At 40.3% G+C, this 25,793-nt stretch overlaps 4 protein-coding genes across 4 annotated transcripts; 1 reads left to right on the forward strand and 3 right to left on the reverse strand.

The window, feature by feature from the left end:
• The first annotated feature begins 65 nt into the window (after positions 1 to 65).
• Positions 66 to 2,738, forward strand: LOC109474671 (BET1 homolog). Its single transcript, XM_019775019.1, has 4 exons — positions 66 to 193; positions 1,122 to 1,216; positions 1,499 to 1,555; positions 1,862 to 2,738. The coding sequence occupies exons 1-4, from the start codon at positions 175 to 177 to the stop codon at positions 2,018 to 2,020; spliced, it is 330 nt and encodes a 109-aa protein (XP_019630578.1). The 5' UTR covers positions 66 to 174; the 3' UTR covers positions 2,021 to 2,738.
• Positions 2,739 to 3,598: 860 nt separating this feature from the next.
• LOC109474670 (actin-related protein 2/3 complex subunit 2-like) lies at positions 3,599 to 9,937 on the reverse strand. Its single transcript, XM_019775017.1, has 9 exons — positions 9,747 to 9,937; positions 9,305 to 9,339; positions 8,732 to 8,890; positions 7,937 to 8,123; positions 7,479 to 7,572; positions 6,692 to 6,818; positions 6,188 to 6,288; positions 5,372 to 5,472; positions 3,599 to 5,074 (listed from the first exon to the last, which is right to left on the reverse strand). Exons 1-9 carry the CDS (start codon positions 9,818 to 9,820, stop codon positions 5,047 to 5,049), a joined length of 906 nt encoding a protein of 301 aa, XP_019630576.1. The 5' UTR covers positions 9,821 to 9,937; the 3' UTR covers positions 3,599 to 5,046.
• A 644-nt stretch (positions 9,938 to 10,581) lies between these two features.
• LOC109474685 (WD repeat-containing protein 75-like) lies at positions 10,582 to 19,447 on the reverse strand. Its single transcript, XM_019775034.1, has 22 exons — positions 19,341 to 19,447; positions 19,047 to 19,176; positions 18,424 to 18,489; positions 18,188 to 18,272; positions 17,891 to 18,015; positions 17,575 to 17,645; positions 17,144 to 17,239; positions 16,950 to 17,038; positions 16,500 to 16,655; positions 16,219 to 16,278; positions 15,853 to 15,995; positions 15,244 to 15,437; positions 14,557 to 14,717; positions 13,973 to 14,165; positions 13,574 to 13,665; positions 13,176 to 13,262; positions 12,800 to 12,972; positions 12,556 to 12,612; positions 12,165 to 12,293; positions 11,598 to 11,692; positions 10,942 to 11,198; positions 10,582 to 10,731 (listed from the first exon to the last, which is right to left on the reverse strand). The coding sequence occupies exons 1-22, from the start codon at positions 19,430 to 19,432 to the stop codon at positions 10,724 to 10,726; spliced, it is 2,559 nt and encodes an 852-aa protein (XP_019630593.1). The 5' UTR covers positions 19,433 to 19,447; the 3' UTR covers positions 10,582 to 10,723.
• Positions 19,448 to 21,033: 1,586 nt separating this feature from the next.
• On the reverse strand, positions 21,034 to 25,372 carry LOC109474680 (MYCBP-associated protein-like). Its single transcript, XM_019775028.1, has 4 exons — positions 24,968 to 25,372; positions 24,009 to 24,202; positions 23,532 to 23,635; positions 21,034 to 23,275 (listed from the first exon to the last, which is right to left on the reverse strand). The coding sequence occupies exons 1-4, from the start codon at positions 25,156 to 25,158 to the stop codon at positions 21,203 to 21,205; spliced, it is 2,562 nt and encodes an 853-aa protein (XP_019630587.1). The 5' UTR covers positions 25,159 to 25,372; the 3' UTR covers positions 21,034 to 21,202.
• Between the last annotated feature and the right edge of the window lie 421 nt (positions 25,373 to 25,793).

A 25,793-nucleotide genomic window follows, 5' to 3' on the forward strand; every position in this document is an offset into this window, starting at 1 on the left:
ATCCCTCCCGTTATTGCGTGCGTTTGGTAGCACCCATTACACTTCCGGCTTCCCCGGCTGATGACGTCGAACTTCCGGGTTGGTTCCTGATTCGTGTTTCGCCGGAAATTTTGGTCGGTTTTGGACAAGTTTTCATCGGTTTTCTCCTGATTTAAGAACTCTAAGTCTTCAAAAATGAGGCGAGCTGCAGCTGGTGAGTTGTGAATTGTCATGTTGCTTTCAAATTGCGGTGTTTTGACTGGTTTGTTACATTTTTATGGTGAATATTTTTTGGGGGGAGGGGGGTGCCTGCATGTGTCAGAGTCCAATTGGTTGAGGGACACGTCAGATGTTTTGAACAGCAGGTTGTTTTGTGCGAGCAATATTGTCATTTCGCATTGAGCAGGATTTGATAATTGTAGAAAAATTATATAATTTTACCGTTGATATGCTAGTATATAATTACTAAGGTTGGTAATTGGCTTGGCATATGGAAAAAAATGTCATATTATATGACCAAGCCCAAACACTAAAAGTTATATTCATAATCAAGCATGATTCAATTAATTAGTCTGTAAGGATCGAAACTTTCTCCCTGAAATCATTAAAATCTTGCCCCGAAAAGCCTGAGAAAGGTTTATAAGTTATAATCATAACATGTCAAAATGATTGGGTTAAAAATTATGTTGGGAAAAAAGATTTCTAGTTTCAAAACACAGCGTTAACTAATTAATAAAAATCATGGGCAATCATTATGCAAGTACCGTAGCATGCACTAAGAATAAGCTAGGTTTTCATGGACAGAAACAGCTTATTAATTGTTCCGCAGTCCATTCTTTCATCCATTCATTCATTCATTATGTTTACCGAAGGAAAACATATTGTTTTTGCTCAGTTTCTTCTTCTTCTTCTCCAAACAGTAACCTCTGACCTGAACCAATGTTGTGTCTGTTGCCTTGGTACTAGTGTTGGGTTACATCATGTTACAATTTCATTGCAGGAGGAATTTAGACTCCTGTCTGACCATATATATGAATGTATTTGAGTAAGAATTACCATTATGCAGACCATATGCAAAGGTAAATATTATGCATTTGCCTTGCAAATGTTACCTTTCTAGTTCATCCTTTATTCCACTACAGGTGAGGGCTATGGCCAGGCCACCCATCAGATGTATGAAGATGAGAATGAACAGTTGGTGGATGGACTCAAGGACAAAGTCTCTGCCCTGAAATCGGTACAGAACTAATTTTCTGAAAGGCTACCTCTTAAGGCTTCAGAAGCAGCTGGAAAGAGTACATGTAGATCAGAGGGCGTTGGCATTTAGTGCTAGCCAAATGGTGACTTCAGTGTATGTCCTAAAGGTTAAGGTTTCAATATTTATAAATGTAGTAATGTTACCAACATTTAAAGTACATGTAGTGGCTTGTGTTAATATCCAAGGTCTAAGTCTGAAAATTTAATGTGCTGATATTGACATGACATAATATTGTTGTGTTGCTACTGTGTTTACATACAGTTGTCCATTGATATTGGAAACGAGGTTCGAGAACAAAACAAGATGCTGAATTTGATGGTAAGTCTCTTTGTTGTAGATCTGCTCTGTTGGTTACTTAGTGGAAATAATGCCTAGGAAATTCAATGTGAAACAAGAAGTGATGCAGTTGTTTACTGTACAGAACGACTATTAACCATTACAAAATATATCTTTTTTACTTTTTAGAATGAGCTCATATGTAATACATTTGTGCATCTAAGCCATGTCTGATTTTGTCCAATTCAAGTCAGCAAGGTGACCAATTATTGGAATGATCACACCACTACACCATTCCTATCTTGGCCAAGGCCAGATTTTTAAAAACATTTCCTGTTCCTTTCCCAGGACAGTGACTTTGACTCATCAGGAGGTCTCCTTGGTGCCACGATGGGCCGACTCCAGAGGATGGCACGGGCGGGGCACAACAAGATCTGGCTCTATATGTTCTTCTTTGTGCTGTTTGTTTTCTTTGTCACATACATGATTCTCAAGTTTCAGAGATGAAAACTCTTTTACCAACATCTCAAAACAAATTTTCTCATAGTAGTGACTTTTACAGAAAAGTAATATACAGTGTTTGTGATTGCAAAATGTACAGTGTAATATGTATAATGTCCATATGCCATTATATGTAATGTTAACATCATAAATGGAATGTAAACTCAATAGAAAATTATACTCAAATTTGAGATGCATATGAAACATTACGTCAAAGTTGTCAGATATCATAAAGTGTACATGTACATGCCAAATTTCAACCTCAGAATTTGGAAAACTTTTGAATTATTGTACAAATGTGAAGAAATTTATAAGGAAAACTATAAGATATGGAGCATGTGATATTTGGAAGTAAAATTAAAGAAGTATTGTGCCTTATATTGTGCAAATATATTGGTAAGATATATGGTCATGAACAGGTCAAGATTTTCTAGCCTGGTTATGGCATTGGTCCCTTGGATTTCATATGAATGTTGCTCTCACACATCAAATGAAGGTGTTCTCTTCAGTTCCAAGGTGATATAGTTGTCATGGTGATATGGTTGTAGGACAGATGTGTAGAAGACTACTTAAGACCATACCAATTTAATTTTGAAAGAGCTTTATATCTCTTTCATCCCTTAGCTCTAAGAGATATAAAGCTCGCAGGGGGAGACATTGTATCAACCTACTCAGCTTACTGAAGGGAGACCTGAAGTGCAGAGGGCTAGGCCCTACCACAACAGAAAAGAAACTCAAGGAGCTTAGAGAGCTCGCGAGGCAGAAGGCAGGGTGGAAAGAGATGAAGAAAGACTGAATGCGGCTACAGGACATGTCCACACGACTGTAGACGCAGAACACAGTAGATGATGATGATGATGAATTTAATTTGTTTGTTCTTGACATTTTTGGTGTAAAAACAAGCCCTGGCAAATGCTCAAGTAACAAACTGTACAGTATTCAGTAATGTATGAACAACCTCGTGATTGAAGGCTTTCGACTAATAACTCATATTCAAAATAAAGCATTCCGATAACTTATGCCTGGAAGTATTTATTGGTCATTTAATGCGCCACATACAATGCAACATAATACTTAATTATATCATAGGTATGCAGGGGTCTTTTAAAGGGCTAATACCAAAATCTATAATTGATTACACGTAGATTACACTGACAAAAAAACTGACTCTTGTTTCTTCTTTGGAGTTTTCTCCGTTTAATTTTTGTCGACTGAGAAATAGGGGAACCACATCATGAAAATGTGGCAGCATACAATTGTATTTCTAGTAGGAAACATACAGACACGCATGTAAGATGGGAGATTCAGATAACTGATGATCTTGCTTTATATTTGTCATTGACGAGGTTTTACCTATATCTACACAGCACATCAGCAAAGCGTACTATGTCTGCACAAAGCACAGATTTTTCATGTTTTTGTTGGATGATTGGCTAGCGTTGCATCAGAAATTTGTCCATTGCAGACAGTATCTTTTCCAATACAACATTTGAAAACAAGAGGGAATGTCATCCGTAAGTATGTGTATATGAATGAGACATTCTGCCAAAGTGCTACACGTACGCACAATACATAACTGGTTTATGCAGGCACAGTACATTCTGCCCATGTGCTTACCTACACACCTAAATCTTTCACCAATACTAACACCTACCTCTGGCAATCTTTAGGTAAAGATTTACAGATCGAAGTAGAGGAGACAAGCGACTTGGAGGAATTTTCAGCTCTACAATTTCAGTACGCTTCGAATAATGAAATCTACTTTGTTAGCCTCCACCAGGTTAACACGGATAACATGTCAACAGAACTTGTCTGCTAAAAGATTACAGTTTGCTAAACAGATACTGAAAACTGTACTCCTCTAGGAGACCAATTCCCGTCATGTTATCTGTCTATTTGGGAAATTTCTACTCTTTTCAGTCATCTCTGAAGACCGGTAGAGGCTACTACTATATGTAGAATTTTCTGTACCAATTAAGTCTTATTGGAAGATATCCATAGCAGGTAAACATTGTCTATAATCACTTATCATACTCTACAGACCATTGGTATAAATAGCAATAGGAATGACTACTTCTGCATGCCAGAAGTGTTTTAGCGAGTAGCTATAGAAGTTTTCAGAACTGAGGACTGCTTTTCTTGGAACAGATCCAGGCAAAGTTGCTATGAGGTGGAAGGAATTAAAAATGCACTGCATTTGCTGGTGTTGGAAATTATTGTCTTAATCATTGATCACACCAAGTGTTGAAAAGTCTACTACATGTAATTCTGATATATATATATAACACATATTTCTTAAAAGGAACCAAGATCAATTTCAGGGCAGTAAAACTGGATCTTCTGGTCATTTTTACTGATATCTGTGAGGCAAAAATGTTGCTTATTTTGTATCATAGGCTGGTTGTAGCTACTTGCTAGTGGTACCCAAAAGTAAAGGGACTAGCTTAGTTTGGGGCTATTTCAAACACTTCAAGTATGAAATGATGACAAAAATGTGCTAGGAAATGGCAGTAAATGCCAATATTAGTCAGATTTCCTCATCCAGAATATTTTGTTTTGTTCTGCCACCCTGAAATTGCAATGGTTTCCTTTTATGCTAGTATCTGGGTTATAATGAACACTGCAGAATCGACTATGGGTTGCTGGAACTTGCTGCTATCACAGAAGGTGACTTGCGTACTGTTAAAATATACTGCAGCCAGTATATCTTTGACACCCCTATTTTTCCAGTGTTCTGGCCTGCACCATATGTCACATTGTACAGACCATACCACAAACAAAGCAAAATGGGGACAAAAGCACTTACATGAACAAAAAAAAATTATCACAATTTCATGACCTATAATTGCTATATTATGTGACTTTGGATTTCTATGATGCAAGAATCATTTTGTAGACTTGGAAATAAAGGTTTGATACAATGTAGAATCAGCAGATTTTTCTGATACAATTCATTATAAAATGCTAGCAGTATAAAATATCAGAAGATAATGCTAATCCTTTTTTATGTCTAACAGCCAGCTGGTCTACGGCTAGTTACGCTGTTGGAATGACCTTCCTCTGAAAAAAGAAAAACATGATAAATGTGAGAATCTTGAGTATCAGAATGTAACGTCTTGATATGATTCTTACAATAAAATTTCAAAACTTATCAAAAACAACCTCAATGTTTCCCAGCAAGAATTAGCCACACGGTGGGGCCCACACCCCAAGTCACAAGGGCAACTGAAGTTAAGTACGATGAGCAAATCATCACATGCCAATTTTTGTCCATCAAAGAAGATGGATTGGGCAAAACTATTTTGATCCCCGAGAATAGTAGTTGTACTGAAACTGAAGAAGATGTTTTTTGCTTACGTGATGGTCCTCTTTTCCTTGACGTTGTTCTCTGGTCTGGCACGGTTCAGGACTTTCAGGAAGTCTGAAGTCTTGGCTCTCATCCTGCTGTGAATGTACGCCTGGAAAACAGTTCAAACACAACTTCAGCTTATGCCTGTGGCAATAAATAGCAGGGTTGGACAAGTCCCATTGCCCACTTGTCCAGGGCAAGTAAAAGTACTGTTCGGGCAAGTAAATATCCCCCTGTACTTGCCCGATTGGGCAAGTAAATGTTTTGGATGCAAAGTTGATATCTCAGCAAAATTGATATTATATTAATGTCCTTTTGTCACAAAATCCACTGCAAGTCTCAAACCACATTATTTTGATAAATAAAGTATGCACTCTAAAATAAGATGCTGGTAGTAAAAATGCATAAAAATGTCGTGTATATTTTGGGCAAGTGAAAAGTTGGTTCGGGCAAGTGGAAATGACCATGTACTTGCCCAGTAGGGCAAGTGGATTTTTGAAAACTTGTCCAACCCTGAATAGTGTCCAATTTAAAGCCTGACTATACTTCTGATACCAACAATATGAGATACGTGACAAGATAACACAGAGACAGAAAGTTATTAACTAGTCCAGCTTTTCAAAACATTTTTTTCCTGGTAGGCACGTTTCTCATAAATTTATCATACAAGCAATGTTTAAAAAAAATTTTAGTCCACATCCAACCATTGACTTGACAATTCTCTTCACTATTTCAGAATGTTTATACAAACTCCTCAAACCAAGAACAATAGCAACTGCCTTACATACACACACAGAGAGACACACACACAGATACACAATTACCTTTGAGCACTTGATGTGGTAGTGAAGATAGTCTCTGAAGGTGTGGATCAGGTTGATGGTGTTGTCACGGGCAGCCTTAGTGATGTGACGGGGGTACAAAACTACAGAACAGAACAGAACAGACAAGGATCAACAACAAGTTAGCTATACATGTCGATATCCAGATAATCTCATAAGATAATTTCTCACACAAATATCTGTATTGGTATTGGTGTAACTGCTCTTCAGCATAACACACCAGCTTCGCAGGCACGGGGCACAGTGGTAGCTATATCATACCGAATGACTTGTTACACTCAATCTTTGCACATTTAATTGCAGGAGTTGTTTAAAGCTTTCTAGTTATGATGCCCCAACTGTGCTTGATAATGCTGATATATGAAGGCATGATTGTTTTTCGTTCTTTTCTGGGCCGGTATCAGATACTTAGTGGTTGGTACATCCACCAGTTTATTAGTCACTTTACTAATAAATAATTTTATGTGCCATGAAGAAGGGCCGTACCAAATGTGATGTAAGCGATGTTGTCTCCTGTAGCAGCGTCTGTCCCCTGCAGCTCCAGCGGAGGGTCTCGATGACTGTACAGGACCTGCGGAGCCTGGTGACTCGCTCGACGACCCTCTTTGAACTCCTGAAAATAAGTTACAGCAATGTTAAATGTCTTACTCCAATATTTGCACTATCAAGCAATTTCTGTTGACATCAGGGTTGAACAATCTTACAGTTAGAAATGAAAACTTGTGTCCTTTTGACGGCATTTATTTCCGTGTTTGGGAAACATTTGATGCCTTCTTTAGTTAGCTCTAAATTCAACTGAATCTTAGTTGATATAGTGTTACATGTGCAATATCGAAATTCGTGACATTTGATAAGTCTATGTGCATTTGTGAGAAAAAGGTATGTGCATATTTTCTGTAGTTTCTAAATCAGCCTTGTTAGTTGTATACCATTCTGAAATATATATAAAGGTATTAGACAATTTGTCAGGATAGTTAAGTTAAAGATTGTACAAACAGACAGAAATTGATTTATTATCTATGTACAAATGTATTCGATACTCAATAAAGAACAGAGATGGATGAAAAAAAAAAAAAAAAAGAATGAAAACTTTCTTTACTGTAAAACTCAGGGCTGTACAAATTTTCAAAAATCCACTTGGTTATATATTTGGCCTATTGGGCAAGTACACAGTCATTTTACTTGCCTGAAACAACTTTTCACTTGGAGTGCTATCTGCTCCAGTGCAGGTATGCAGAGAAAAAGTACTTCAAGCCCTGATATTCTAACTCACCTGCATGAAGACTTTGCCGATCACCACGTCATCCTCATCCTTGAAGACTGTACTGAAGATGACAGTGACTCGGTCTTTCTTCGCTTCTACATACCTGTGGAGGAACAGTTAAAAATCGTATTTCAATTCTAATATTCTTCCATAGTCTTGAAAGTACAGTCAAACCTAGTTTGTAGTACAAGTGACCACCTCTACATAAGGACCACCTGACCACTGTGACCACTTTATGTGGTGGTCCCTTGCATACTAGTAATTTTTCCCATGGACAGAAATATTAAGAACCCTGTCTATAGACTAGTGACCACCTGTCCACACAGGCAAGATTTTACCAGTCCCTTGACAAGTCTTCTTGGGCAGTTTTGACTGTATAGAATGTTTTTTTTAACAGCAAAGAATATCAAAAACTGTTAGTTGTGTTATTAGCAGTGTGAGGCTCTTAAATGGTTTTAAACACCTACATGGTTTCATCATCTCTGTAGTTGATGACTGCTCTCTCCTCCCCTTCTTGGCCCTCCTGTTGGAACTGGAAGTACTTCTCGAAGACCGAGGCGAAACAGTTCCTCTTGAGAAGCCCCGCCTTTTTAACTGCCTCCTCCTTATTCTCAGGGACATTTTCAAGGTCGAACAATATGGAAACATCATAACCTGGAAAAACAAAAAAAAGGCAATTTCCTGAATGTTTTAAGTTGAAACAACCCTATCCCATATAGAATATTGATATCTGTAATTGCTAGGCAAAAATATGATTTCACTGTCGGAAAACGGTTGCTTGTTTCATATTGTAGGCTGGTTCTAGCTATTGGTGGTACCAAAAGGGACTCTCTATGCAGCTTGCTTTTAGGCTATTTGAAATGCTTCAAGTATGAAATGATGACAAAAATATGCAAAGAAAATCATGTCAATATCAGAAAGATTTTCTCATCAAGAATACTGTTTTATTTTGCTGACATGAAATTGCATTGGATGCCTTTAAACTTTCAAATGTAATAACTTCTATACATGAAAATTCACCTGTGTTGGTAGTACCCATAGTAAAACGTTGAACTTTATTCCAACACAAAAATTATACAGAGATCAAATTTTCAGCTTCTTAAGAACTCTCGCGAGATCACGTTGTAAAGTAATTGGTCATTAATTATCCTGATAAAGGCGACAGTGATCACTGAAATTTGATCTCTGTATAATTTGTGTGTTAAAATAAAAGTTCAACATTTTACTATAAGCTCTATACATATCTGACAAGTCCACCCTACCTTGTTCTGTGGTTGTTATGAAGTCTCCGTACTCTCTCTGTAGCAGGCTGTCTGCCCCGTGCTGCTGAAGCTCCTTATAGAACTTGAGAGAGATGCTGACCATGACTTTGGTCTTGTCTCCGCCAGGGTTGGAGATGTGGTATAGGACTCCATCAAAATCTGAACATACAAATCAACACATGTAAATGGACTGCTCAAAAAAAAAAAAAACACATGTAAAGACAGTGAGGTTGAGTGCAAAATTAGCGTTTGTCCCAACCTACCTTATCTTAATTCTAGATTTCATTTAAACCCTTTTCAATGTTAGAGAAAAGAAGAAGAAGAAAAATTCACTTCCTCATATTTGATGGTAGTAATGTTGCATACAGAATCATAGTACCATTCTACATTCTACCATTCTATTTAGGTTCTGGTATTAATTGTATCATACCATTCACTTCCATAGAAAACTTAACAAGGGACTGTAAAGAACACTATATGCACACAAAAGTTTCTTTTTTTCATGAGCACATCCTGACATAGTTTGGAAGTACGAAGTATAAAAAGATAATTTGCATGTTCCGACAGACGTACCTGCTATTGTGATATCCACACTATCCGGCTTGTTCCTGTAGCAAAGAGATAACGTCATGGCAGGAATTTAGGACGTGACCGTCAAAAAATCACCACCACAAACCCGCTTTCATGTTACTTCCTGGATGTTCGCCCCCCTCCCCCATAACTTCCACACCCAACAGCTAGCACCTGCTTGCTTACCAAACCCTTCCTACAAAAACTACTACAAAATGCACTTTTCTCAACATCCACCTTCTTATACCATATCATTTAGGTACTTTTTCCTTAGTAGTATGCTTGTAAAAGATTTAAGATGCACTTTTGTTTGTTTAGCTGAACAAATACATGACTACTAGCGCCGAAAAAAAATCACGAGATCAGAAACCGGCTAGTCAAGATGCTTTGGCTCGCGACTCAAAACCGGAAGACGGGGAAATTTCTCGAGAAAACTCGTACTTACCCTGCCGAGGCATTGTCGAACTTCTGTCGTAAAGTGTCCTCGACTATTCTGTTGTTGATCTCTAGAAGGATCATGTCTGTTTCCGCGAGTTTTTAGCGAGTTCCTGGGCGCGGAAATGGCATGAGGGGAGGAAGTGCAAATGGGAGGTGCACAAAATGGCGGCGCAGTCATGTGACCTGATTTGAACCTTGACCCGCCGCGGCACATTCCTTTGGTCTAATGTCATTGAGAAAACTTCTTAAATGCTTCTAAAAATGTGTGTACATCTTCTATTAGAACTCTAAACTGTTTAAGGATGTGAAAAAAACCTAAACCGGTTCCCAGTTCCCAATACACAAAAGGTCATTGACCTCTTGCGATGGGCTGGCGTGTTTTTGGCCACGCCTCTGGGGAGGAGTCTTTAGACTCTCCTACTGGAATGAAGTTACGCCACGAGCAGGGTTGACTGGAGTTTTGTGCATTGGAATTTTTCTGTTGACCACTTCGAGATAAAGAGATTTTTTTTTCGGACGTAGTTTTTGAGTTTATATATGACTGGCTTTTGTGATTATGAAAAGAAGTCAAATTTCTACAGCATCCTATGATCTCCTAGCAGTTTACAATAACATGTAAGCCTAATTACCAAACCCATTTTAGCTCCTTTTAGTTCCTGGGTCATGCAAAAGCTATTTGAGAACACTTTTTAAAGCAAGATTATTGCAAACCGTTACATATAATGTTACATGTGTAACATTACATCAAGCAATATAACAGAAAAAGACTTAAAAACACCATGATGTGATAACCATAATTAGTTTAATACATTCATACAACCACAAATCAATGTGGTCAACCACTTTATTGAGTTGATGCCAGCTGTGACTAAAATAATTAGTCTATTCTTCATCTTCACTTGCCATAATTCCTTTTTAGACCATAGAAATACAACAGAATGTTTAATGCAGTCTGCAAATGTCAATAAGTACTACAAGACTTCATTAAAATACTGTAATTCCTGATTTGTTCACTGTACTGATAAGTTCACTGTTTTCACTGTCTCTTGTGTACAGTGAACTTATCATTACAGTTAACAAATAATTCCTGGATTTTCTTTTTCCTGAACTTGTCACCACCGTGAACATATAGTTACGTGAACATGTCCATTTTTCTCAGACCGTGAAATTTTGCTACCGTGAACATAAAGTGAATTACAGTATGCTCTTCATCCAAGAGAGATCACTAGTCTTAATACTGGAAAAATCTTCAGTTTCCTTCAAATGTATCTTATCTAAAGCTGATTGGTTTGAAGTTTGGTCATGTGATGAACTGCCCCTCTCTGATTGGCTGGTGGACTGTTTGGCAGTTGAAGCATCAATAGTGGCGCCATCGTCTTCCATTTCAGAATCGCTGGTTTCTGATTGGTCGTTCTTTTCTTCTTCATCAGAGTCAGACTCCATGTCTTCATCATCTTGCCTAAAAGGTAGAAGATTACAGGTTGATAACAGGGTATATGTATCAGTAAGTAAGTCTACAAAAGTATCTGTTCTCTATTCAAATTGTTTGTCAACAATTTGTCAAAACATTGACTGTTAACTGTTACAGTGTATAAACTCTAATCTTTCAAAATGCAGAGAAGACTTGCTTCATCTTCTCACTTGACTATCAGCAAGATTAAATTCATTTATTACTTCGTAACACCAAGGAGGCTTCTTGGTGACACATTTCGCAGCAACTTAAAATTCAAGATTTCTCTGTGTCTTTTGTTGTTTGAATAATAGTTTCCGGTGTTAAGTGTTTGAGGTCACCATAATTAAAAAAACACAAATTTGTTCAAGTCTTTGGCAAGGAAAGAGAAACAAGAGAATCATGTACCTTTCTGCAGATGATTTGGAAACCAGCAGCATCTGTAGGAAAGACTGGCACAAGGTGCTGACAGGTGGCAACACGTGGGCAGGTGTCTGAAGCATCTGCAACAACACAAAACACTGTGTTAATAATTGTACAACATGCACAACTATGTGGCACCACAAAATCTTTGGCATCTTTCATTTTTTAAGTTACGTTAAACCATTATCATTGTATACATAGACCAATACTTAAGACAATGGGTGCGTAACACAATGGTGTGGCCTGCCAGGGATTCAAACCCAGAACGTTCTGATTCTGAGTCAACAGCCCTAACCACATGTGACTACAATATGTGCCACACATGTGACTACAATATTGGAGATGTGCCTCATTTTGTCAATTGAGGAATTGTTTTGTGTAAATGATTACATTATGTAGCAGGACAGAGCTGGAGGGGCTATAGGAATGTGTTTGAGTAAGAATAAACAGAGGACTACATTGTAGTTTGTTAGTGTAGATCATGTGAAGGTTAACATCATACATTTGCAAATGTTTAATCTTTCTAGTTTTTGAACTAGTAAATCATCTCACCTGCTGCACGGCCACAGCTCCAGGTGTTCCGTGCTGGACTGGGGCGTGGCTCTCCTCCCCCTGCTGACCTGATCTCACCTGGCTCAGGTACATGGAGAATGGGGTGGGCGGCAGGTGGGACTCCAGCTCCTGAAATAAAACATTATAGTTCTACTGGGGCTTCACATCCCATACGGTGTATAAGGCAGTGCCCATCTTAGTTTCATTAGCCTTTAGGCCATACAAACATGTACAAGCACAGACTGACATAGCAGGGGTGAACTTGTGCCATGATGCAAATGCAGTGTTCTAGGGTATGTAGGTCTTTAAGTCAAAGCATAATAAATTCAATAGATAGAATAGATGACGCATGTTAAACTTCATTCCTTTATCTAAAATACATAGTTCCTACTTCAGTTACGTCCTTCCTTGTTTGTTGTGGTGCGTCTTTTTGCAGTGTCAGAAGGTCCTGTGGAATAAGAAAAGAGGGTTGACAATTCAGTACAAAGAAGCCAGAATTGGCAAAATTTTTTATTATTATGAGAAGTAAAATTGTATCAGATTAAAAGAATTATGCCAGCTAGATCACTGTTCTGAATGAATGATACACTTCTGCAAATAAAGTTTTATTCTATTTATGATATAGAAACACTGACCTGATCGTAAGTCATGAAGTACAGTTCCGACCATTTCTGCCAGGGGGCCTCGACTGCCTGCTCCCCGGATCCCTGGTTCTGCTTGGGGAAGAAAATGGCAGCCACCACGGAGCTCTGCACAACCTTGTTGTGTGTGTAGACAGGTTCAGGACTGGATGGCTTGAACACTGTCACTGAAAATGTAACATGTTTCTCTTCAATGATAATATTCCTTTTAAAAAATTGTTATTTTCCAAACAGGAAAAAGGTAACAAATTGTATATTATACCAGAAATACCTCTGTATTAAACACTGTGGTGAATACAGAATGGCTACTTGTAGGTTGGTACAGTAATATTACTGAAATGTACCAGTATGTAATGTATACTACACTCACAGTCAGATGTTGCTGAGAACACAGCCATGTACTCAGAGAGTGGGTCTGCCACCAAGACTGCACACTCACAGGACACAGTCCACAACACTGGGGGAAAATAAACATGAAGAGTCAACTCAGGATATCTTAATACGTTAGAATTATATTCCAAGAAAACTTTCAAAATGGGCTGTTGAAAAACATTTACCTTGACTAACTTCCAGTTAAAGTACATGAAGGAAGCTGAACTTGTACAACCATACATACATACAGATCTATAGGTCAAGGGACGATCTGATCTCTTAAGTGCTATCCCTTCAACTAGTTTTCAGGTAGAGGGTTCAGGGATTAAAAACTAAAACTTCTGAGCTTCTACTCTCATATATTACAACTGTCAATTGGAACAGTACAGGACTTACATGAACAGGAGAGTATGTTCCACACACTAAGGTTCGAGGGTGTGGTGGTGATGAGGTAGTGACTACAGTTGCCATGTCCAAACTTCACCTGCCTGGGGAAACAACAACACAAAAAAAAAATTAGGAAAGACCAGGTACAGTGGTGGACAGCAGTCGACTAGTAGATAATCTTATATTAAAAACTCTTTAACTAAATGGGGTTAGCTATGTTCACACAGGATTACAAGCTAATATGTGATTGGAGTACCAAGAAATATGTATATGTCCAGGTATTGAATGATGACTAATTGTGCAGTCATCATCATAGCTTGTCGCTATTTCTCTCTCTCTAATTGTGCAGTGATTGTGTCAAAGGCATCAGAATAATGTTACACAGTACAAATGTACTTGCACCCTTACCTGATGTTTTCCTTTTCTGTACAGAAGGTGTGACAGAAGGTAGTCTTAAGGTCTATGGTGTAAGGGTCCCAGATAGTGAGGCTCTGTCCAAAGGCCACAGCGAGGAGTGAACCATCTTCTGAGAAGGCCGCGTCCTTGGCTTCAAGGTCACGATACGTTCCGACAGAGTCACATGACCAGCAGACATTTTCTCCTAGAAAAAAACGTTGCATATACATAACTGTGATAAACACGTTCAGGACATATTATGTAGACATAGCTTCCACTATGTCTGGCGTCCACCATTTAGGAAGCATAACTCAAGATTGTGACATTGTATGTTGGGTAGGTTGAGTGTTTGGCCCAGAACCCATTATATAGACCCAGGAAAATTTTGAAATCTTGACCTTCTGACCTGAACTTTGAGGGGAAACTCTTAAATGGCATCTCTTTCCATATGCTTACATGCCAATTTCTGTCCATCAAAGACAGAAAACGGCATGATTGGCTGATTGGGCATAATTTGCATGCGTCCTGAGAGGCAAAATTCTATCATATGGAGGAAAGAGGGACACTGGCTAGAACACTGCTCTATTTCCACTTACTGTAAATATCTGTGTCGTCGATCAGAGTCCAGGTCTTGAATTTCCCATCATCCCCTGCGCTGACAGCTGTGGGAGGCAGGTCTGCGTCAGAGTGAGGCTGGAACACGAGGGTGTTGACCTTTCCCTGGTGGGGACAGTCCACCGTGGTGTTCAACTCAAAACTGCAACAGGGGAGAAATAGTGGGGATGGTTTGGCACATGCTACATGTAGTAACAAGGCAATCAGAGTGTGACAGACTGAATAAAATTTCTAAACAGGAATATTGCAGCTCCAGATGTCTTACTGAGGGACGACTGTGTGTGCAAGATGTCAGTTAGCTTGAGGATGAATCTCCTCTACTATATAAGGCAATCAGAGCAATTTACCCCCAAACCCTCTGTCCTATCAAGGAGGACAGCTCTAACTGAAGCTAAGGACTTGTTTTCACCTTGGTTAAATGAAGAAACAGGTGCAAAGTGCCTTTCCCAGGGACACAACAATGGAGCCTGCCAGGGATTGGAACCCAAAACCTTAGAAATCTGAGTCAACAACCCTAAGTGTAAGCTTACATTGCCACTGTAGGCTAGATCACCTTGTTACCCTACATTGGTATTGATGAAAAACATGAAAGATACATTATATTATTATGACTACTAGTATATCCTAACTTTATAGAAACCATTAAGGCCACAAAATATAATACAAACCTCTGTTTTTCCTTGTTGAAACTCCAGAACTTGAGTTTGACCTCCTCTGCCATCATACCGTCTGCCCTTCTCTCCACCGTGGCCAGCCAGTCTCCGCCCTGGTCAAACGCTGTCCTCTCAATCTCCGTGTAGACAACCTCGGGCGCTTCCCACGGTCGGCGACTACTGACGAAGTTCTGCCACACGATGTCCAGCTGGTGTGGAATAGAGTGTTCACATCAGTTTCATATTGTGTGATAGACCGTGTTTCTTTAGTTCTAGTAACAGTAAAAGTAAGCCAGGGCTTGAAATACTGCATGCCTACACTGGTGCAGGTGGCATTGAAAATTACCTGCACCAGACAAATTTTACCTGCACCACTTGGAATTTAGGAAGTGTACATGTAGATAACAAATAAGACTGTGCAGAAACCATTGCCATTATTTCTTTTATTATAATTCCTAGGCTGTAACAGTCAATGCAGCAAATAAAAAAACACATACACCTATGTGTATCTATATACCCAGTATATGGACCAGTGCAGGTTAGGTGCAGGTAGACATCACAAATACCAGCACAGCTGGGGACTATTTCCAGCCCTGCTAATAAACATGCTACTTAGTAACTCACATTGTAGAGGTGCCTGTCTGTATGTAGGTTGTACCACTGTAGATGCCCAGGTCTCCCGTTCAGTACCAAGGTCTGACTGCGAGGGTCCAGCAGGAGTCCCGTCGGTACCGGGTTGGTGGATCTGATCAACTGGGGGATGTGGACTGGGTGGAAAGAGGTACGGATGATGGCTTGGTTACATTCATTGTAGGCTATGACAGTTTCCTCCTGTACAACTCCAGTTTCATTCTTTGACATAGACTGGAGTTGTACACTCGAAAATTTGGGTAAGCATATTTTGGAAATAATAGTTTTAATTTGCTTCATAATTCAGCGGTGCTTGTTCATTGTTTTTCTTCTCATAGAGAAAGCAATGTGACTATTTACCTCTAGTAAGTCCCTGGAACACTTGAACCACTTTATTGCTCCTGGTCACTATTTGAACCACTGTGAGGAAAAAACAGAAAACAATTCAATGAAATAGTCAACAAATATTCACGTGGTATTACACTACATTGTCTTGGACCATTTTTTTATAATAGGGATGACCCTGGCAGTTCAATAGCTTTAAAAATGAAAGATTTTGCTTGTTCAGACTGCTGTTTGGAAATTGAGATTTCATGTACGTTCTTTCACCAAATGAAGTGTTCTACCTAAGATTTCCTTACCATTTTCCACCTGGCTGACTGCTAGAAGGCTGCCATCAGGAGAAGAGTTGATGTAACACAGCGGGGAGCCCATTCTGGGGAGGAAGTCCTTCTTCTCTGTGTTGTATTGCCACAGTACCAACACACACTCCTGTCCTACACTCATCAAATGGGTACCTGTTTATACAGAAAAACATATTAGTTCTCTCCATCTTGTATCATCAAAAAAGATCCATCCCAAAGCAAAGTGCTTTAACCTTCCCTATGCTAAGCTAACCTTTTAACAGCAAATTTGTATTGGTTCCAGGATAGTACAGCAGTAAGAAAGTTAAAAAAAAAACTTCTCTCAAACTGCACCAAGTGTTGTTATAAACATGTGACTGCAGTGTGCCCATCCCATTGGTCAAAGACTTTCATCGATCTCATTGGTTGAGTGCTTATTTGCATAAGTGATTGACAGCAGTGACTGACCTTCAGGAGAGAAGGTCAGATCTCCCACAGGAAGAGTGTGCCAGTGGTAGATGGTTCTCACAACTTCTTTCTTCTGAAACAGACCCCTCCTGTGGAAAACAGAAAATGGTTCAGAAGCTTTAAAATTAATGGCATCCGATGCAATTTTTTGGGAGCAAAATTAGACATCAGGCTGCACTTTACCTAGTACTTACCAGAGGAAGATTTTTCCATCCTGCATCCCTGTAGCGATACAGGCATCAGTAGGATGGCAGGTTACACACTGGAACTCATTTCTGGGTCTCTCGAATCTGCCAGAAAAGAAACAACATCACTGGATTACACGGTTTACTGGACAGAACTTTTGCTTGTTTGGCCTCCTACAATGTACGTAGTAGAAGGGACTGAATTTATTTAGTGAGATATATAGCTAAGTGGTAAACTCAGACTGGTGAAAGAAATAGCGATCAAACTGCCATGTATTGACAACAGGCAAGGTTCATATTTTAATATGTTTATAGCAGTGTAGTATACTCAATCTACAACACTTTAAAACAATGAAAATTTGTTTCCTAGATACCAGTTATCATTGTGTAAAAAAACAATGTGTTAATTGTGTCATTTAGTAAAGGTATTTGTTACTTACTCTTTGACTTTTCCACTCTTTGTGAAAAGTACAGTCAACTTGTTTCTTGTAACAGAAGCAATAAAAGAACCCTGAAAACAATAAGCAATTGTAGTGAGTAAACAATGTTAAATGTTTTAGCTGAAAAAATGTTACAACAAAATAAAAAAAATGATCCTTACAAAATGATTTAAGGAATCTTTTACACTAAACAACAACAACTTAAAAAACTTTAAACTTTAAACAGTAATGCATTAATTTTTACATACATGTATATCACAATCACCCACTAGGTAATTCTTACATTTATATAATAATAAAAGTAGTGTACAAGTACCTCTGGACCAAAGGCGAGATGTTTCTCATGTCTGGATACACCTCTCAGAACTTCCCTGGTCTCAACTCTGATGGTATGTCCTTTTCTATTGGTCCAGCTGAACTGCACCAGGCTAAAAGTATTATCTGTGAAGAAAAATGAACAAGTACAAAATGAATATCTCCAATGAACTATACAAGTAAATTAAATGAACCTATATGATACATGCAGATTGAAGAGAGGACATGTACTAAATACAACAAACACTTTTTCTACTTCTTAACTATAATTTATCATACAAGTACAAGTAGGCTTTACCTTCGTTCCTGATGACAGCATACCCAGCATCCTCTTCTTCTTTAAGCAGGTACAAGGCATGCACGGGGTAACCGACACTGAAGGTCTGAAGCGAAATGTCAACATTTCAATTCTTGTTCCTTTTCTTCCATAAGAGTGTAGAAAGAGAAGAAACCAAAGCTACAATAACAACATTGAAAGTTTTTTTTTTCATCATTGTAACATGCTGAGTTGTAATCCTGTAATTATTTACATACCTTGAGCAACTTGCCGTCTGGATAGTCCCACACTTTAACTGTCTTATCCAAAGAGCTGGTGAAGGCCTGAAAATACATTTCATGTTATATATCAGTATACAAATACTTTCACACATATATCTCTCTCTACTCACCTACTACTAGTAGTAACCTATACATTTACTATGAGAAGAGGTGAATAGTATGGACTAAACAACAGACAAAGTCTGTAGTAGTAGTTGTTTTGGCTGGGTAGTGACTGGGTAGCTGAGTTACTCAGCTTGACTCTACTCTACACTACAGTCTACTTTCAAAGCCTGGGTGGCATCCGTTCTGTAACTGGGCCCTTTGCACTTGTATATTATAGTAGAGGGGATTCATTCCTCAAGCTACCGACATCTTGCACACGCAGTCGTCCCTCAGTAAGACATCTGGAGCCGCATAGTTCCCGTTTAGAACTTTTATTCAGTCTGTCACACTTGGCCCTTTGCACTTGGTAACAAAACAGCTGGATCCCATAATCTCCAAGCAGATCATATGGTGGCAAGGCGGTATCCATTGTCCAGAGGAGTGTCCATTAGCCACCAGTGATCTGCTTGGAGATTAGGATCCCAGGCTATTTTTCCCTATGAAGTTAAGTGTACCTGGAACTGGTTGTGAGGGTTAATCTTGACCCCTGTGATGAAGTCTTTGTGTCCGGTCAGTTCTCGGACACACTCTCCACTGGACATGCTGAACACCTTCACAACAAACCCACAGCAACACAGCACATATCTGCAAAAAAAAAAAACACAATTCCATCTTTATCATACAAAGTTTGCAAGTCCAAACTTTCCGCCCCCCTCCCACATACAGAAAACGGCCCAAAAATTTGCGAAATCAAAAATTTCCGTCACAAAACCAACACAAAGTAATTAGGTGTATACTGAAGATTTTACCTTGAGTCTGGTGAGAAGACGGGCCTTTCGCTGACAAGATTAGCCCCGGCTTTTTGCACGATCGCCATTTCTCCATCCATGGACGCAGCCATGTTTTTCTTGCACGTGCTGAGATGGACGCTGCCATTCGAAATTTCGGAGAAAATCGTCAAAAAAATTCGACAAAATACCTCATTAACCGGCATATTTATTCATATTTATATGCCATATTATTTCAAAATCATGTAAAAGTCTTGTGTTTGGGTTTATTTGAAGTTTGAGTGGATTTTACAAGTCATTTTATGGTAGTGCTCCCTATGTTGGTAGTGGTATAGCCGAATGTCCCTAAGCTATCGTCTGACGACCGAGACGCGGGCGTTTTCCCCCAAGTTCTTCCGACTTTTCTGGACCAAACGGACGACAGATAACCTATCAAGATGGTTAAGATGAGGCCAGAGACCAAGGCGAGAGTACAGACGGTCGTCGGGATCGCCAAGACCATCTTCCACTGGGGATACGTTCCATTTATCATCTATCTTGGTGAGCCCCCCTCCCCCTTTTTTTTGAGGGCACAAAATTTTGACTTTTTATCGTTTTTCACGGCGTTTGGCTCATGTGGTTAGGATTCAACCTGATTAGGATTTAACCCCACAAATTGTGAGAAATAATTTCTCATTGAAAAATATGAAGGTGAGCCGTAGTGCTAATATACTTCGTTTAGTTTAAAAAAAGATGTGTGAATATTTGATGACCCTTCGTTGACCTCTAGCAAACCATTTATTTCACAGGCTTCAAGAAAGGAGCAGACCCAGGGATGCCAGAGCCAAACTTATTAAGGTAAAACTTATGCATTGTTTGTACTTAATGTTTTTGTTATTTTTTGTCACGCTTATATTACGTAATGCTTATATATAGTAATTTTTTGTATTGTTGGTTGTACTTTACATGAACATGTAAACTTTTCTACATATTTCCCCCCTATCTACAGTATCCTGTGGGCGTAAACTCATAGTATCTACTACAAGCATCACTCCAGATCAACATCTTGTCTGTCGGCCAGGAGCATCCAAAGAAGTTGGCAGAGAGGTTCAACATTGTTCTATCCTGCAACAAGCTTAAGCATTCATCCAATTCCAAGGACTTTCATCAACAGGACTACTGGACATTTTTGTCATGGGACTTTCCTCTCAGGCTGCATATTTTTTTGTGTCCAAAATCATGTCAAACAGATTATTTCCATTGTTCATACATTTTCCTCAGTTTGCTGCTTTCTTATTTTTATGATGTACAGAAGGAAAGCCTGCTGTTGTGAATAAAACAAAATTTTATTCCTTGTCTCAAGTCAATGTTTCATTTTAGTAATAATAGACTGTAGACTACTTTGCATATGCACATGATCTCCAAGCAGACCTTTGGGAGCAAAGACACAGCAGTTACTGTCAGACTGGACCCCAAATCTGATTGCAGCCCTGACACACACACATGACACACAGGCACACACACAAAGAATGACACAGAAAATATAGCATTGCAAATATAATTATATGACTGCTGAACTGCTGAAGAGAATGTACATGTAGTTGTATTTTTTACAGAAGAATGCAAAATGTCAACAGTTATCCATATGATTATGTTATTGATTATAGTGTAAACAGAAAAAAGGTATCAACTGCTGCTTTAAGTTAAACTGGTTATAAACTTAAATTCAGTCTTGTTCACAGTCACAGTTCAACAGTAGAGAACCTAAAGAAACTGCATAATTTTTTTTTCTATAAGAATGTATAGTAGTATTGAATTTCTTGTCCATTGAATACATTTACATGTAACATTGTTGAATTCTCTGTGTTAACTAAAACAGAAAGTAACGAACACTTATCAATTGCTTAGAAAACTATTGGGGTTTCATCTTTAGCCTCTGTTTCTTGAATATCCTCGTACACCATAGTCATTTTGTCAAACATCTTTTCCAGTAAGTTGTAGGTCTGGGCGTACATTTTCTCTCTCCACTTCTGTCGTAACTCAGGATCAACACTGTCGTAAACAGAAGGTACCGGTGGCTCTTTCTCTTTCGGCGGCTCAACTTTCTCGTGAGCAGCAGGGGTTTCTTTCTTCGGCGTGGCAGCTGGCTTGTCCTTCCCTTTCCCGCCTTTACTCTTAGGGCGCTCCTCCTTGTCTTTCTTCCCGCCCTTCTTGTCATCCTTCCCCTTGTCCTTCTTGGCATCCTTTTTGTCGGGTTCTTTTTCCTTCTCCGGCTTCTTGTGTACGATTTTGTGGATGGGCTCCACGTGGACAGGCTCAGTGTGGAGCTCAGGCATCCCCAACACACCACAGATGACGGCAGCAGCCCCAGCCATGTTGTCAATGGTATCCTGCAAGAGTTCGTAGGTCACCTGGCGCATCACATGCTGGACTGGAGCAGACAACGGCACGGACATCTCCATCACGATATCGTTCATCCGCTTCAAAAATTCTTCCCTCTGTTCGTCTTCCTCGATTGCAAGGAGCTGTTTCTTGAGGTTCTCCAGGGAAAGGTCCCACTGTTGGGCCTCTCTCTCCTCTTCAGGGTACAGCTCTTTGTACAGCTCTTGGACCTTCTGTACGGCCTCAAAGTTCCACTTGACTCCTTCATTCTTCCTCAGGAAGATCTCTTCTTCGGTGATGTAAGCATCTAGTGGCGACCGTGCCCGCTCCGGTGTTCGAACCCCCTCTAGGATGCTGTGCAGGATGTCGGTAACCCCCAACACAGCCTCCTTGTGAGCAAGCTCCTGTTCGAGTCTCACACGGGACTCCTTGTTCACATCATCTTGGATTGCGACGCCTCGGAGGGTGATCTGTATGGCTGCCCCGCCGCAGAGAACCGGACTCGTGTGTAGCTCCCACAGCTCAGTGAAGATCCCGGCATTCTGCGACTTGAAGACAAACGGATACTTCATGCTGTCTCCCGGCAGGATGACACCACTGTTGGTGTTGAAGTAGAAGCGCTGCACGGTGTCCAGAGGTTTGCAGTCGAAGGCGTTCTTGATGGGGATCTTCCTCCAGTTGTAGTAGACAGCTGTGGTTCCGTTGTTGGTCAGCTCCAGGAACTGCAGCTTTCTCTGCGCTGTGTTGGCTTCGAAGGCGATCCTACAGGAGATGCCCACGCCACCTTTCTCGGAGTGGTCGTCTCCCGTCCACAAGGCGTAGTGACCGCCGACGATCATCGCCGGTCCAACAATTGGTTCCTCAAACCTGTCGGGGTAGGCTGCTAGAGGATCGTTGGTTGTATCTGCTGTCTCCATCGGCCTGATGTTTTCCTTGTGGTCCCCAGGGACATCAAACTCATCCAAGTCTTCTTCGTCATCGATGGCAGTCAGGACTCCCTTGTTGGTCCCGATGATCTCCAGATTGTCAAGATCGGGTCGTGCTGGGACCAGCTCCTCCATAAATGGCTGTAGCTGCTTCTGACGGGTCTTCAGATAACCCGATCGCTCCCACTGGAAGCTGGCTGTAGACTTGGTGGGAAGGCCTTGCATGCCTGTTTCTCTCTTCACAAAGTTGGGCTTGCCCACGTGCTCAAAGGGCGGAGGGTATCCTCTCTCTGTTTGCGTCAGGGTCATGTTTAAGCCTGACAGGTCGTCGCCAAGCCTTTCGTGTTGCTTCCAGAACTCGCTCCCGACACGATACCCCTTTCCGTAGTTGATGGCGGGCATGGTGCGGTCGATCAGGTACCGCTCCTCCTGGGTCTGGCGGTAGGTCTCGCTCTGGTTCATCAGTAGGGTGTCGGTGGAGCGCTGCAGGAGTTTGGAGATGAACCCCTGCTGGCGCTTGCGCTCTCGCATCTTGTTCTCCCAGTTGCGAAGGGCGTTGCTCTCGTCGTCCGCAGGCTTGCGTGCCCTCCTCTGTTTCTTTTTCTTCTCATACTTGATGGAGGGTGATGTGGCGGTGGTCATGTCCAGGTTTATACCAGGTGGAAGGACCTAAGTAACAAAACATATTGAGAAAATGTTATAATCGAAAATGCAGTGTCAATTTTGAGCCTGGCATTCATTTTGTTAGTAACAGAATCATCAAGATATGCATCAAAATATGCTTCAGAATAATGCTCAGGAAAGCTGAATGAGGAAGTGAATGTATGTGGCTGAAAATTACACTTCCACTGACCCAGGTACATTATACAGCTAATGATAATAATAAATAATGTAATGAATAGGAAAAAATTAAGTAAGTACAAACCTCATCTTCCTCTCCCCTTGCAATGGCCTCCTGTTTGAAGTCGTCCACAGAACCCAGGATGGTGTGAGCCAGGATGTCCCCAGTCATGTCCAGCCCGGGCCCACCTGTACAAAACATGAGAGAAAATCCAACATTATAGATTAAGACACGTTCCACTTTGACACACAAAGATTTAATGATGTCCATATGGAAATGTGTACATGTAGGTGGGTCAGTAATTCTGAGTGTAACAAGTCGTTCGGTGTGATATAGCTAGCTGCCGTCACGCCGCGTGCCTGCGAAGCTGGTGTGTTACACAGAAGGGCAGTTATACCGCCTATACCGATACAGATATAGATACAGAAGAGAGGAAAATGATGTGAGAAAATGTGGTGAGTGTACAGAAAGCGGTTTTGAATCTTCTTGGTTCTGAATGTTTGGCAGGCTTTAGTGATCGACAACACTTTAGTGATAGCACTTTGGTAATTGACAACTCACCTGCTCCCATGTAGTCGGTAGGTTTGATTGGTGCATCGTACGGCGCAGGGCGAGCGATGGTGATCTGGCGGAACTTGATCCGAGCGGGATCATCCGGCCCTCGGAGTCGCTTGACCATGATCCTGTTGGATCTGGCCGTGCGCTCCGTCTCGGGAGGGGGTTTGGGAACCCGGATCTTTGTCAGATCTTCTTCCCTGGGATATAAACAACAAGGAGATACTGTTTTAATTCATATACAGTATTATTGGAAATAATACAATTAAATGTTTATGACATGACCTTCAATGAACACTTAATGCAATACAAAATGCAATTTACCCAAATGATTGAAAAGTCATTGAGTTTAACTACTTTTAGCCATTAAGAATTGAACATTATTATAGGATTGTACTAGTCTACTCTGAAATAAGGAACATAAATATATATTACATGTTTAAGTAAAGAATTCAACTATAGTTTGGTATACTGTTGTTAGGGAAGTGTTGACAATTAAATCCGATGTTCTAGAATAATGATATAACATTTCCCTCTGGTCATAGTGTATGTTTTGTGTCAGTTTCTTTTTTCTTCTTCCAAACTCTTTTTTACCTCGAGATTTTCCATGTTTCTGCCAACTTCTTCTGACTCAAAAGTAGTTAAAACTCAGTGATCCACCCTAATCGTACCGTTGCGACAATATTATCACACAATCCCCAACTAGCTTTTACACCAAAACTTCCATCCATCCTTAGAAATTACTAGAACCTTTCACAACAAAAGCAACGTCTTCATTCCCACTTACATTCGGGGAGAAAGTCGCTAGTGTCCAAGATTCACAGAAAACTCGGTCATAAGTTCGAAGTCAAAATGGCGGACGGGTCTGTATGTTTACGCTTTGTTTGGGAAGAAATGTTGACCGTAACAGTTATAAAATGGGTACAAAGAACATCGTCATGGCTTGCTAAGACATTCATTCTTACCTTATCTGCAAAGCCTGGATGTCTTCTCCATTTATGACGTTTTTGGCGGGGCCTTCTTCGTCCTCCATAGCGGTGTTCGATTGGTTGGGAGAGCCGTTCAACTTGTCTGGCGTCCCGTCTCGGTTCTTTCTCCTTCCCGAACTCTTTGGCCGGTCTTTCTTTGACGGCCTGACCGCCAACTTGCTGCTCATTTTGTTCGGATGTTTATATTGTAACCAAACGTCCAAGCAACCGGAGAAATTCTACCCAGAAAGCGAGGAAAAGATACGGTCCGGGCGAAAATCTACACCGTGCCAACCCTCGGTAACTATGGCGGCCACTGTACACAAATGTTGACCTTTGACCGAGTAGTATAGACGGCGCATTTCAAATCTTACAAAATGGAGGAACTGTTGCGTCACAAGCTGTAGAAACCACAGTGACAATGGTTTGTGATATCACAAGACAATTCGTAGTAGCATTTATACTCTGTGATGCCATAATAGATTGTATGACTAATTATTCTCGCATTTAGCGTCACACTATGGCAACCGAATGTTTCAAAATGTTTGTGACATTCGGCGGGACTGGACGGGAGTTTGGCTGGTGGTTGGGATAGGGTCGGCAGTGATCGTGGCGTGGTTGGCATTCAAATTTGACTCAAAGTTTAACCCAAACTCGATTCGTATTGAGATGTAGGTGTGGCCTAAATCTGGACAGACTGCTCCTGAACTTCAACTAACTTGGTTGGTTGGTTGGTTGGTTGGTTGGTTGGTTGGTTGGTTGGTTGGTTGGTTGGTTGGTTGGTTGGTTGGTTGGTTGGTTGGTTGCTTGGCTGGCTGGCTGG

This window comes from Branchiostoma belcheri, unplaced genomic scaffold (assembly GCF_001625305.1).
Source record: "Branchiostoma belcheri isolate BF01 breed outbred unplaced genomic scaffold, Haploidv18h27 scaffold31, whole genome shotgun sequence".
Lineage (NCBI taxonomy): Eukaryota > Metazoa > Chordata > Leptocardii > Amphioxiformes > Branchiostomatidae > Branchiostoma > Branchiostoma belcheri.